General features: G+C 49.3%; 1 protein-coding gene across 1 annotated transcript; it reads right to left on the reverse strand.

Moving 5' to 3' along the window:
- Positions 1–320: 320 nt before the first annotated feature.
- On the reverse strand, positions 321–8,225 carry DLGAP4 (discs, large (Drosophila) homolog-associated protein 4). The gene is made up of 7 exons (XM_009886331.1): positions 8,026–8,225; positions 7,413–7,774; positions 5,864–5,955; positions 4,998–5,407; positions 3,215–3,306; positions 1,477–1,629; positions 321–707 (listed from the first exon to the last, which is right to left on the reverse strand). Exons 1-7 carry the CDS (start codon positions 8,033–8,035, stop codon positions 492–494), a joined length of 1,335 nt encoding a protein of 444 aa, XP_009884633.1. The 5' UTR covers positions 8,036–8,225; the 3' UTR covers positions 321–491.
- Between the last annotated feature and the right edge of the window lie 4,347 nt (positions 8,226–12,572).

A 12,572-nucleotide genomic window follows, 5' to 3' on the forward strand; every position in this document is an offset into this window, starting at 1 on the left:
GTGGAAGAGAGGTTATTTCTAACACGGTAAACGAAGCCATGCAAAAGGTGGGATAAAGGGAGCCAGAGGAGGGAAAAATAAAGGATGAGAAGGAAGAACAGAACTGAGGAGGAAGAAGAACACAGCATGGCAAGTGCTCGAGGCTTCATGTTTTCTTGTCCTCTTCTTGTAAACAAGCTAATAATTCTCATTAGATAGAACAAGTAAAAAGACTGAAGTTCCAAGTCGAGGGGCTGGAGTTTCCAGGAGTCTGTTCAGTCCATTCAGCAACACCACAGCCAGTGAGAAAACGAGGGGTATTTTTTTCTTTTTTTCTTTTTTTAAAATCTTCATTACTTAAAGCTGAGAGAAAAAAGCCAACTCAGGAGCCCTTTTCAAGGATGGCTCATTGTCTCTAGACTGAATAAATCACACTAGTTTTGAGAGAACCTTTTTTTTTTCCTTTTTAATGACTTATAAAAACCACATGGTTCCTTCCTCTGCCCCTTTGCTCAAAGGCGGGTCTGTGCCTCAGGTACGTAGATCTCGATGCTATCCGCACTCTCCGTGGCCGAGTTCTGCCGGACAGAGGCGGCCCGCTTGGCTGCCATAAGACGCTTGCGAGCTTCCTGGCGCTGCTTGTCTGAGTCAGAGGCTTTGTCCCGGTTTAGTTGGGATTTGGACTTGGCTGGCTTCTTTGGCACTGGAGGGGGTGGTTTCTTCTCTTCCTTTAGGGAGACAGTAAGGAAAAACCCAAACATAAAATAAAAATGCACATACAGAAGCTTGCTCTCTGATATGGCGGGGACTCTTATAGTATGAGGGACTCAGCAATGAGATGGACTGTCAGGTGAAAGAAGCAGAAGCATTTCTTGAGCAAGACACTCACGAAAATCAGCTTCCCCAATTTCTAGAAATGTGCTGTTTTGCCTTTCATGGTACAGAGGCCTTCTGTGAAGTAGACTAGAGTTTGCAGACTATGTCTGGCCCAGCTATAGGTCAGAGCACAGTACAGGCAGCATGAAGACTGAACTTGATCTGAAACTGCAAAGTTTTAATACACTACCCTGCCCAGAGCCATAGTCCTCCTTCTTACCCTTGTGTCTGGTCAGGAAGCCCAGCCCAGGAACACAGCCTGTGCTGCACTTTCAAAAGGTTCCAGTAGGTGTATTTTTATACTACTCAGACACCAAGAATAGTTAAAAACTATTCATACAGTGCTTGTAACACTAGAGGCCTCTGTATCACTGCTTTAAGCATACACCAGTCATCGCTCTGGTCTCTCTCCATTGTAAGGCTCTTTCCCCTTGTACAAAATTGTTTCCCCTGTTACTCAAGAGGAATGGTCTCGGTGCACTGCAGGGCTGCATGATTACACTGCACAAATGCAAGACAGTAAAAGCCCTAGAGATCCTCTGTTTGCAGACAGAAATAGACCTCAGATACCCAGAAATGTCTGGGAGGCGCTCTGGCCCCTCTCAACTGCCCCACACTCACCTTTCTCTCCGGTGTCTCTGCCAATTGCCAGCTATTAGCTTTCAGGTGGTACAGCTCATCAAACTTCATGCTGATGTCTTCAATGGACAACTGCAGGAGATCCCAAAACCCGGCTAGGTCCTGGGCTGTGGGTCTGGGATTGGCATTAGGGTTCTAGAAGGGAAAGCATAAAAACACCTTTCAGAAAGAGTATACCCACCTGACAAGCAGAGCAGTCCGCACAGCTTACACATTCATCCTTTGTAAGTCTACCTGCCTGACAACTGAAAACACCAAGAACCACAGGACACACCAGCCCTAAACATGCAGAGACACAATGCCATCATTTACAGTCAAAACGATGTCTGCAAAGATCAGGAAGCAGAGATCCTGACTGTGTTTCTCCTATAGGAGCCTGAAGAAGAATCCTGAAAAAGACACTCTGTAGCAGAAAGCTGTAGCTCCCCCAGCTAGCGCTAATCCCACAGCAGTAACCTCCAACTGAAGGTCCCCAGCATGCGATTCAGAGCTAGAGCACCAGTTTCTTACACAGAGATCCTGATTTCATGGTGGGCAATAATGAAAATGGACAACACAATGCAAAGCACAGCTTTGACACCTGGAGAACTTGCACGCCAGTGTACAGCAATGCAAAGAAGCCAATATAGCTTTCAGAAACAAAATTACTGCGCTACATTGCCCCCAAAAAACAATCTGAAAGTATCAGTATTTCTCAGGCTAGGTTGAAAAATTTTAAAGTAGCTTAAATTTCTCCCAAGAACAGAATTTTCCCAGTTCTGAGACATCTGAACTGCCATCATAGGTCTGGAGTGTCTCAGGAAAAGTGTGGGATCAGATCTCAGCAACCCAGCACAACGTGTCAAAGGGAGACCTCAGCACAAAGCTCTGCGGGGAGCCTGGCAGCCAGTGGTGTTGCTGCTAATCCCTCAGCCATGATCAGCCAGAGATCAGCAAGCAAATGCTCAGCACTTCACCCCCTCCCTCCTCCTTCACAGCTTTCTCTCAGTTTTTTTTTTTTTTGCAAGTAAAGGGGAATTCACCTCTGAGGAAGTCTGCAAATCCACGCCATGAAATAGCGTGGGGGGAAAACCAAAACGCAGATTGCCACCCATCCCCACATTAGCCCTGTTCAGCTCTCAGCAAGTGCAAACCATTACACTACAGCTGAAGGGATCCGTTTCAAACAGTGCTTTGCGACCGGTGAGGGACAATCCTGTTGAAACAGTTTTACCATCTACATAATCTACGTGCAAAGCAGGCGTGTTTGCAGAACAACAGTTGGCTTCTCAAACATTCCCCCCTGTTGGCCAAACCTCGGTGGTTCACCTCAAAAAGCCCTTTAGAAGTAACAAGAAAAGAGGTAGTTTCCAGGACGCAGAGCAGTATGGCCGCTTGACCATTCAGACCCAGAGAGACTCGGTGTATTCAGCATGCCCTGATCAACGGTTCAAGTGTGCTCACGTAAGCACCGAAAGGAATTGCAAACACTCATCCCTGAGCAGAACACAGCCCAAGAACTGCCTGTTCAGAAGGGAGGTTGAGGCAATCAGCCTCCCCCTGCTCAGCTGCGTTTTTAAATCTGCATTCATCCATGGTGGTCAGGCCATAGGCACAGCTGCATTGGCTTTGCTCTTACAGCAACAGTAGGCTGTTAATACCTGATCACATTCCTGTAGTGCTGTTGAAACAGATACACCTCCCCTCCCCAAAAAATCAGGAGACATAGATCCAGACTCACCAAGTTTTGTTCACAGAGGCCGTGGAATTGCTGGAACTTCTGTGACATTAGTAACTGTGCACTGCCCACTGCACTCAGGACTTTTCCTAAGACTACAGCAGGGAGAAAAAGAAAGAGACCTCAGTTGAACAGACTGTTAAATGCAGCAATGAACTCAAGTGTTTCTGGAGCAAAGAAACACTTTTGATTCATTAGAAAAGGAGTTTCAGAGACCCCCAAGAAAAGTACCTGCTCTCAGGAAAGGAAGATGTATTGAAAGTACAATCTTACACGTCTGTCATCTATTATTGCGCCTTCTAGAGCAAGTCAAAAGCAGGCCAGACTGAGAACATTACATCAGAGCCTGCAGAAAGTACCTTAAACTGCCCTCAGCCCATCAGACATGCCACCAGCACCGTCTCAGTGTGCAGATCTGCTGGCACCTGCTTGCAGGTCACAACCGGCTCTTCCACTCATGCACGAGGTGAAGGAGGCAGGAGGGCAGGAGAACTGTTTCCAACCTCCATTTACCAGAAGGGATTAAAATACTGGCAGGCTAAGGCTTTTAGTACCCAGGACTTTATGCTGCTCTTAGTGGGTTTTCCAAGAAGCCTCTGGGTATGGCAACATTCCTCTGCCCATTAATGGAAAAACACTGCATGGGCTTTTCCCTTCCAAAGGCAGGGTTGAGAGACCCACAGTGCATGCAGCTGCACCATGAACAGGGATGAACCGATTCCCCTTCTCCTCCCTGGTCTGCTGCTGCACCTACTGAGTCAGTTCTGAATGTTTATAGATGTTGGGGGGACAAGTGTAAGCTGGGCGCTCTCTGTACCCACAAAGTTCTCTGTTACAGAACCTACTAGGAAATTGCTCTTAGAGGTCACAGACAGAATGCCACACTGGTCTTGGTGTCTTTTCTTGCCAAAGCACTCTTGCCACAAGCCAAACAAGGGCGTCCCTGGAGACGGGGAGAGCCCTGGCACTGCCTGTCCAGCTCAGCACCCAGTGCAGCATCTTAGTGCGACAGGATTAGAGATCAGCTCCCCCACGCCCTAGCAGTGACAGTGAGCTATGACCAAGTCTCACCATTATTTCCACCTTTCTGAGGTATCAAAAAACATAAAAATCAACCAGACTCAAAACAGACACCCTGCCCTCTGCAGCCTAGTCCCCCACTTCTGTCACTCTGTATGCACCATAGGCATGACCGCAAGAAACACAGGGTTTGCCAACTCATTTGAAAATAATGGAACAAGCCCAGTTGGGACTGAACCCAATAAAATCAAGTGGCCTTGTGTTCCCTGTGCTTTCAGTGTATTTAGATCAAATTCAGTGAAGCTTTCCCATATGAAGAAACCTCCTCTTTGTTGTGAGGACAAGTCCAGTGATTCAACAGATCAAACAAGCTTAGAAGTCATGTTCATTCTGCCTCGCCGCCAACTTTCACCTGCCCACTTGAGTACAATGGCTTAGGCAGGGAGAAAGATCCCCCAGCCTCCCTGAAAGCTATCTATTTTAGCGTTTAGCAGTTTCCAATGGTCAGAAGCTGCAGCATTCCCTGAAAGTCGTCTGTCCTGCATCACAGTATTATTTCTTACCCCATCTGCTAGAGGAAGTTACCTCATCCTTTCCCAAAGAAAAAGTGTTCCTTGTCCTATACTCATCTCCATGTTCTGTCTCTCTGTAGGTTATCAGCAATTTAACTGCAGAAAGCTGATCCAATACTCTGTTACAACTCTTTCTGGAGGGAGGAGCTGCTAGGCTGGCTCCAGTCTCATGTCCGGAGGCTGACACCACCTACCTTCTTCAGAGAGATTGTTCTCTTTGGTCTCCTGGTCCATCTGGCGGCACCAGCCTTCTAACCGCTCTGTTTCTGCCTGCAGCAGCTTCAGAAACCAGTACCCATCCCGCCGGCAGGCTCCTGGCTGCGTGGGTTCTGATGGCGAGGTGGAGGACGTCTCAAGCCAGGGGTCAGGAGGAGGGAGAGAGGAAGGCTCCAGGGCTGGGTCATTGTTTTCTCCATAGGAGAGGTTTCTCTTAATCTGTGAGGGCTTGGCTGGTTGCCTGGTAGTGGCATCAACACCAACGGAGTTGTTGTGTTGGGGGCACTCAGCGAGGCTTCTCTCAGATGATTTACAGCTAGAGTTATTAGGTTCCTGTGTGTCAGAGTCTGTGTCCTGTTTGGAGGACATGCTGCGAGAGTGGCTGTTTCTAGAGAGATCAAAAGCAAAAACTGAATACCAGAACTCAACCTGGCTGGCCTCACACAGACAGTGAAATGCATTTGTTTATTATGCCTGCAGCTGAGCCTCACCCTGCCCGCCCTGCCCCTCCTCACACACAAACACACACCACACATTCAGACAGACAAAATTATAAGGTTGCCTGCTTACTGCAATAGGCCATTCAGACAAGAGGACCGACGCACATCTATAATTACATCTTGGGACTTTTTTTTGTTTTTAAATTTTAAACTCCCATCAATTTGGCTGTTTACAGAACAAGCGTTTTTTTGCAGTGGGTGTGTGCTGTGGAGGAAGAGCTCTCCGTGGGCCCCCATTCACCACCACTCATATTGGAACAAAGAAGGGGAAAAGGTCTAAGCAAAAGTGGGGGAAGCGCAATTTAAAAGAAAGGAAACTGCAAAAGCTTGCGTCTTTCACTTACCGCCACTCGTCCTCTACCTGTACCCCGATGGACTGGAATTTGGTGGCTGGTGGAGGAGGCTCCTCTTTTGCCACTGGCTGAAGGCAGTCAACCTTATTAAACAAAAAAAATACAGACAAAAACAGACACAAGAACTTGCTGCTGGAATTCACATTAGTAGACCAGGAGTGCTGCACACACACACACAGCATGCTGACACCACACGCCAACTGGAGGGTTGTCTTCAGAGAGGCACAAGGCTACTGCTCAGGTCTGCCTCTGCTTGAGCATCAGGACTGTATCCTGCCGGGCTGCTGCCAGGTAGCTGCTCTAAAGCACTCAGCGCTGCCATCCACTGCTGTTTGCATGGTTGTGGCATGCTGGGGAAGGGCAGTGTCCCCCTTTAAGGAGTAGCTGTATGTGTGGCATGCGACATGGGCAAAGGCCAAGAGATTCAAGAGAGGGCAGCGATCTGATTAAGACTGACAGCAAAGCCCAGCTTCCTCTCTCCCAGGGATTGACACCCTCCATAGCTCTGGATAAGAGGGTTAGAAGGTTTTAGGAAAGAAATCCAGGCCATGGGGCAGGTGGCTTGGGAGCCAGCTCAGAGAAGGAATTGAAGAAGGTAGTCTCTCCAGTGCGAGTTCTCTTGCCTTGCTGCCCTTTCAGCATGAGTTTTGCCCCACTAGCCCTGCAGAAAAGCCTCTGCTGTCACATGTACCGATGTGGCCAGCTAGCCTTACTGTAAAGCCAATGGAGAACTTACTCAGGACGCACACACGCGGTGGCTCAACGCCCCAATCCTGCATTTGGACTTGCCCAAGTGCTCAGGTTCCTATCTGCAGGTAATACCCTGCAGCACCAAACCAGCATTTTGGGACAGAAAAAGTGCTTGTGGCAGTCAGTCATCTGTAACTGTCTGTAATCTGTCCACAAGAAGAGTGTACAATTGCAGATTACTTAAGTTTTGCTGAATAAAGCATGGATTTATGCTACTCAATGGGTTCTCATTTGACTACATAATCAACAGCTCATTTCCATCAATTTTCACAGAGTTAAACGCTTCCAGCAAGAGAAGCTGCAACCTGCAGGCATGGTGGACAGTGAGAACTGCTCCCTCCTGCCTACAGCCCTGGACCATTTGGCACTGCAGCAGCCCATACTACGTGGACATCAAATAGAAGGGCCTACCTCTCAGAAGAGAGTTGTCTCTAGAACCCTGATGGACAAGGAGCAGATTGATGTTAAGTAATACATAGTACAGAGCACAGGCTCAGCACAGGCATACTAGCAGCAAAAGGCCTCTTTAGAGGGACTCATCCAGTTAACACGGTCCCACTGCTTTAAGAAACATTTTAATTTTGTACTAACTTAGTCCTTTCTGGTCTGTTATGGAAAGCTTCTGCTGTATTTCACCCCTGGGAACACAGGAAGTTAGTTTGACAAGGCAGTTAGTTTCTCCTGCTATTCTATGCGAGTTCAGATGCACACCTGGTCACACAAAATGCACACGCTAAATGGATGGGTTAAGGACATTCCTTAGGACAAAGGAGAACAAACTATTCCATACTTGTATTCCTATAGACGACAGCTTTCTTTTGGGGATATTCTCCACTTTAGGCTCTTCGCTAGTCAGAGTCCCTTTATCACTTTTCAAAGTTGCATTTTTCTGGGGTAACTCTGGAGTCTCTCTTGCTGGAGTCACGATGCTTCCCCTCGTCACACTGGGTGTCCTGGTGCTGTCCAAGCTGTCCGAAGAATTACTGAGTCCCGACTGGCTGGTCACCTCGCTCTTGTGGTCCTGGCTGTCCAGGTAGGTGTCCTGCGCCGATTCAGTGCTGCTCTGCACAGTGACAGAGATGAACGGCTTTGATGTGGTCCGAGGTGGGACAGGAGGTGGAGTCTTTTTATATGCCACTAGGCATGATGAACCTGCAGTAATGGAGGTGGGAAGAACAGAGAACGCAAGAGACAGATTGGGGAGAGAGACAGAGATACAGTAAAAGAGAAAGAAAAAGCAGGTCAGTCACAACATCCAAGAGGAGCCTCCAAGTAGAAGCTGGAGGCAGAAGTGCAGAAACAGCCTACAGCCAGCAGCTCACACTGGGTTACCCAAACCAAAGCATAAGGGGAAGCGGAAGGCAGAGCCAGAGCTAGCTTGCAAAAGAAGTCAAAAGGAATACCATGATACATGAAAGGCTGGAAATGGAGAAGAGGTATAGAAAAGCCTCCCAAGAATGCTACAGGGTTTGGCAGGTGTAAGCCTCCACACAGGGGAAGTTTTCTTTGGCTAAACCCTATGTTTTAGTGTCCTAGTACAGTCAAGTGTCTCAGCTCTTTGTCCCATCAGTTGATAAGTTTCAGTGTCTGGACCAGGGTGGTGTTTTTTTCCTACAAAAACGGAAAGAAGCCATAAAGTTTGTTAGATGCTGATGGTAGGAACAAACATTTGTGAAATACCTTAAAAACCTAGCTGCTACGCATTAGAAGAAAACGCATCATCTGGACACAACAGCCCAAGAGCAGCGAGGCTGCTGCTCCACAACCCCAGGTCCAACCAGTAGTGAGGCTGAAGGGATGTTCCCAGCAGGCACACAGAGTGCACACATCCACTACACATATCTACAGACATGTCACTGCCTGCACAGATCACAGAAGAGCACCCACACGAACACAGACAGCAGCAATGGCCTCATCCTGCTTCTGTCTCCAGCTTGACAGGATGGAAGTCCATTCATGACAATATACATACAAAGGTGGATCCTGCAGCAGCTGTGCTCAGGCACTCAGTCTGCCCAGACCCCAGCCCCTCCACATACAAGCCCCTCAGGCTGAAGTCCTCCTACTCCACTTGCTGCCCAGACAGGACAGACTGCTCTGGGCAGGGCATGACCAGATAAGCACACTGACCAGCCAACTACCTATCCGCAACTGACCCCTTTCATACCCTTACCCCTCTATTTCCCCACTCTTATTCCTCCCAAATCACCAAAACCCCTTTCTCGTCCCACCTTTGGCCCCCCCCCCCCAATATCCCACTTAGTCCTGTGCAATCCCAAACTGCTTTTCCCCTCCACCCCGTAATGTGTCCCAGCCCTTGGCAGCAGCCTCTTTAGTCTGAAAGGTGACCTGGAGAGCTGCTCCCTGTGGCTCCTGCTGATGGGGGTCACGCCTGGACACCGGGGCTGAGGCTCTGCTGGGACAACCCCAGGAGGGACCTGGACAGGGTGTTCAGTGCTCAGGGGTCCTTGACTTAGGGTCCCAACTGCCATTGGGTGTCCCTGCTTGTCCATGCTCTGGGCTTGTGCAAATGGGCCTGCGATGGGCTGATGGCCCCAGGGACGGATCTGGAAGTAGCCCAGCAGGGTATGATTTGGGCTCCCCCTCCTGCTATTGTCTCTGAGCCCCTTCATGGGTGTGCAGAGGAGCTGTATCACATATAACACTGCCCCACTCCAAGGCATAACCAGAGGGGCTCACATCATCCTCTCTCCTTACACAGCACTGCTCAGCCACCCGTTTCACCTCCTGGGTGGGTGACATGCCTGGAGCAGGAGACTCAGTGCTGCTGCCACGTTCCTCCCAAGGGGCTTGTAGATCTGTGTGGCTGTGGCATGCTGAGCCCTACGGTCCCACTCCCCTGGAAGGGAGCTGTAGGATCAGGGCACCCTTGTGCTGCCCAGACAGTGCCTGCAGGAATGAGCCTTCTCTTGGCTTGGTGTCTCAGTGGCGGCACACAGCTGTGCTTTGGTCCTGCAGGCTGGGTAGGGAGTTTGCTGCTCCAGGCTGTGAGCAGATCAGCTCCATCACCACCCTGGACCGTGAAGGGCCAGGTCAGCCTGCCCAAATTGTACCTTATGTATTAAAAGGAAATGAGTCCTTGCTCCTGGACTCGGCGAATAAGCATGTTAATGCAGCGAGTTTACAGGGCAGTCCCCTTCCAATGACAAACCAAACATCCCCATGTAAGTCACTACAGTACGACGGTGTAGGAAGCTCTGGTGGTGGCAGGGCTGCCACTCTCCTTGGTTCCTGCTCCAACCCATGGTCCTTGGTCTCCAGCAAAGGGGTTCTGTCCTTCAAATTGAAACCCCGTGCACACCATTCCCCTAGCCCTTGACATGCACATGTTGACAGATACCAGCACAGACCCATACACCTCCCAGATCACCCAACCAACAATACAGATGGGCTGTACAAACCCAAACACAGTTTTTAAAGCGTTTTCCTAGCACAGCTTTGATTACTGCAGGGGCTGTCATTTCCTTGCGTTCCCTGCTCCAACCCATATTCCCTGATCTCAATAAAGTTCTGCACCTCAAATTCCAAGTGTCTACCTCCCACTGCACTGCCCAGTCCCATACATAACCTCCCTGAAATGTGCTAGCACAGTGATAGACATATACACAGATGTAGATACAGACCATGTTCATTAAACGATACTGATAAGACTTTAAACTTCATCATTTCCATCCCCAAAGCAGCCACCAGCATATTAACAAATTTAGTACCAGATTAAAGACCAGTCCTCTCTATCAGGAATCCTGGGGACTGCGACGGCAAGCAGAAGTATCTACTGTTCCTCAACATTACCTTCCACCCCCAAACTGCACTGCCTGCATACCCTGGAGCTCACAACAGGGCACTTGACAGATGTTTTGATCTTTCAGGGCAATTGGACACAACCAGTTCTGGCTCAGCACATCACAGGGTGCCTTCTGTTTCCTGCATAATTTTAGCACAATTAACTGAGAAGTATCAAATGAACCTGATCCAAATTGATTAATGGTATGAGAAGGGGTGATTTGAGCCTCCTGGTAGCTCCCCTTCCTCCGCAGACCGGTCCCTCTGCCTGCAGTGGAGGTTGACCACACTCACGGGACACCCGGGGGTGTGCCACAGCTCCCTCACAGCTTCCAATGGGGTCAGAGTCAGTCCCGAGCCTCCCTGGGAACCCAGCCGTATTCCCTGCAGGGAAATCACAGCTACATCATATGCCTTATTGAGAGTATTTACATGTGCCTATATTTACACATCCCAATATTTACCATATTAACAACTAAAGGTCCACTTCAGAGAAGGGACTAAAAGGGAAGGGTTACAGAGGAGATCTATGTTTTTAAAAGCACTTATATGCCCAAAGATGCTGAGAAGCACTGTAACCATGTTACTGCTAAAGGAGAACTATGGAGCCTATGATGGGATTGCCAACCAAGCTGCCTTCCAGTGTGAATCTGAACAGGGGATCAGGAAGGCATAAAGCCCATATCAATTCCCCCAGGCCCCCAGTACACCAAGTCCAGCACAAATACAAAGCCGTCCCACAATGGCCGTGAGAGTGGGACCTACCCAGACTGCTCACCCTAGCCCTTACACCACCTTCTGACACACGTCCTGCACAGCTGCAAGAGGGACTTGCAGTAGGGAACCACATAGCTGAAAAATAACCAGAACAGGCTACTATGTCTGGGGACTGGGTTATTCTTCCGCTTAATCAGTCCCCAGCACTGGCACATGCTGTGTAAATCACTTAGGGCAGCCTGAGCCCCCAGCTGCCACGTCTCCAGCCACAACAGGAACTTACTACACACTTTAAAAACCACCTATGACAATTTCCTAAAAGGTCAGATCCAAGTGCTTCAACTTGTCGAATTTGCATGCCCAAACACAGCTACACACATCCTTTAGCCAATACTTATTTGGTCATGTAAATAGCCTGCAACTGCACTGCAAGTTCACCACTAATGGGTGACTAGAAGGGCACTGGCATTCCTTCCTACCTGGCAGTCCCACTTCATCCCCTTTCCCATGCTGAGTGGAAGCCCCTACACTCAGGACAGCAGCAGAACCTGGTGCAGATGCTCCAGCAGCACCAGTTCAGATGTTTAGTATCTCCAAGCAAGTCAAGCTCATCACTGGGATTCCTCTTTCAGAGGTACCAGATGAGACAGCACCACTCGTGCAAGTACACGTTGAAGTGCACCCCGGAGCTGACCTTTGCCCGTGGATGTTGCTTTACAGGATCTGGTTCATTATGCCAATGTACAAATTGCCAGCACGGTGGGAGGTACGGAGGTGCTAACGCAACAGTCACTGCACAATCGCTCCCTCTCTTTCCCCGTGTTCTCTGCTGGACATCCCCAAAAGCCTCCTTAGGTGTACTGTAGATCTGATCAAGCTAAAACTTGCCTTGTTACAGATGTTTACCTGCTCTTGCCCTTACAGCAGAAATCTTGACTACACCCACCTGACACAGAGCACAGCATGATGCACAGGTAAAGGATTCCTCACATGAGCACAGCTACGAGAGCTTTGCCCCATCACAGCACACTCCCCTGGCTGCGCAGCTGACCTGCCTCTTGACCGTGTGCTGAGACAGTTCATCTGCCACCAACACTTGGTTGTGCAGGACACCACCGCTGAATCACAGAATGGTCAGGGTTGGAAGGGACCTCTGGAGATCATCTCGTCCAACCCCCAAAAGAAGACAGAGAACAAAGTTCAACTCTAGACATGCACTGGAGACCGTGAGATCAGCCCACGTCTTTGGCTGCTCAGGCACTCGTCCCTGCCCTCAGGAGCGAAACCGTGCCGGCGCGTGCTGCCAGAGGTGCAGACAACCAGAGCCCGGCCAGGCGTAGAGAAGGAAGCCACTGAGCCCCCTATGGATGAGGAGCGCCCACACAGTCACTCTGCTGGGGCTGTGTGAGCATAGAGCACCATCTTAAAG

This window comes from Charadrius vociferus, unplaced genomic scaffold (assembly GCF_000708025.1).
Source record: "Charadrius vociferus isolate BGI_N301 unplaced genomic scaffold, ASM70802v2 scaffold225, whole genome shotgun sequence".
NCBI lineage: Eukaryota > Metazoa > Chordata > Aves > Charadriiformes > Charadriidae > Charadrius > Charadrius vociferus.

Bases quoted from the DNA above. Each gene is read 5' to 3' on its own strand.
- DLGAP4 (XM_009886331.1), bottom strand. The intron at 5,408-5,863 runs GTAAGTGAAAGA...TGATCTCTCTAG, and splicing joins CAGGTAGAGGACGAGTGGCG to AAACAGCCACTCTCGCAGCA. The intron at 708-1,476 runs GTGAGTGTGGGG...GTCTCCCTAAAG, and splicing joins CAGAGACACCGGAGAGAAAG to GAAGAGAAGAAACCACCCCC.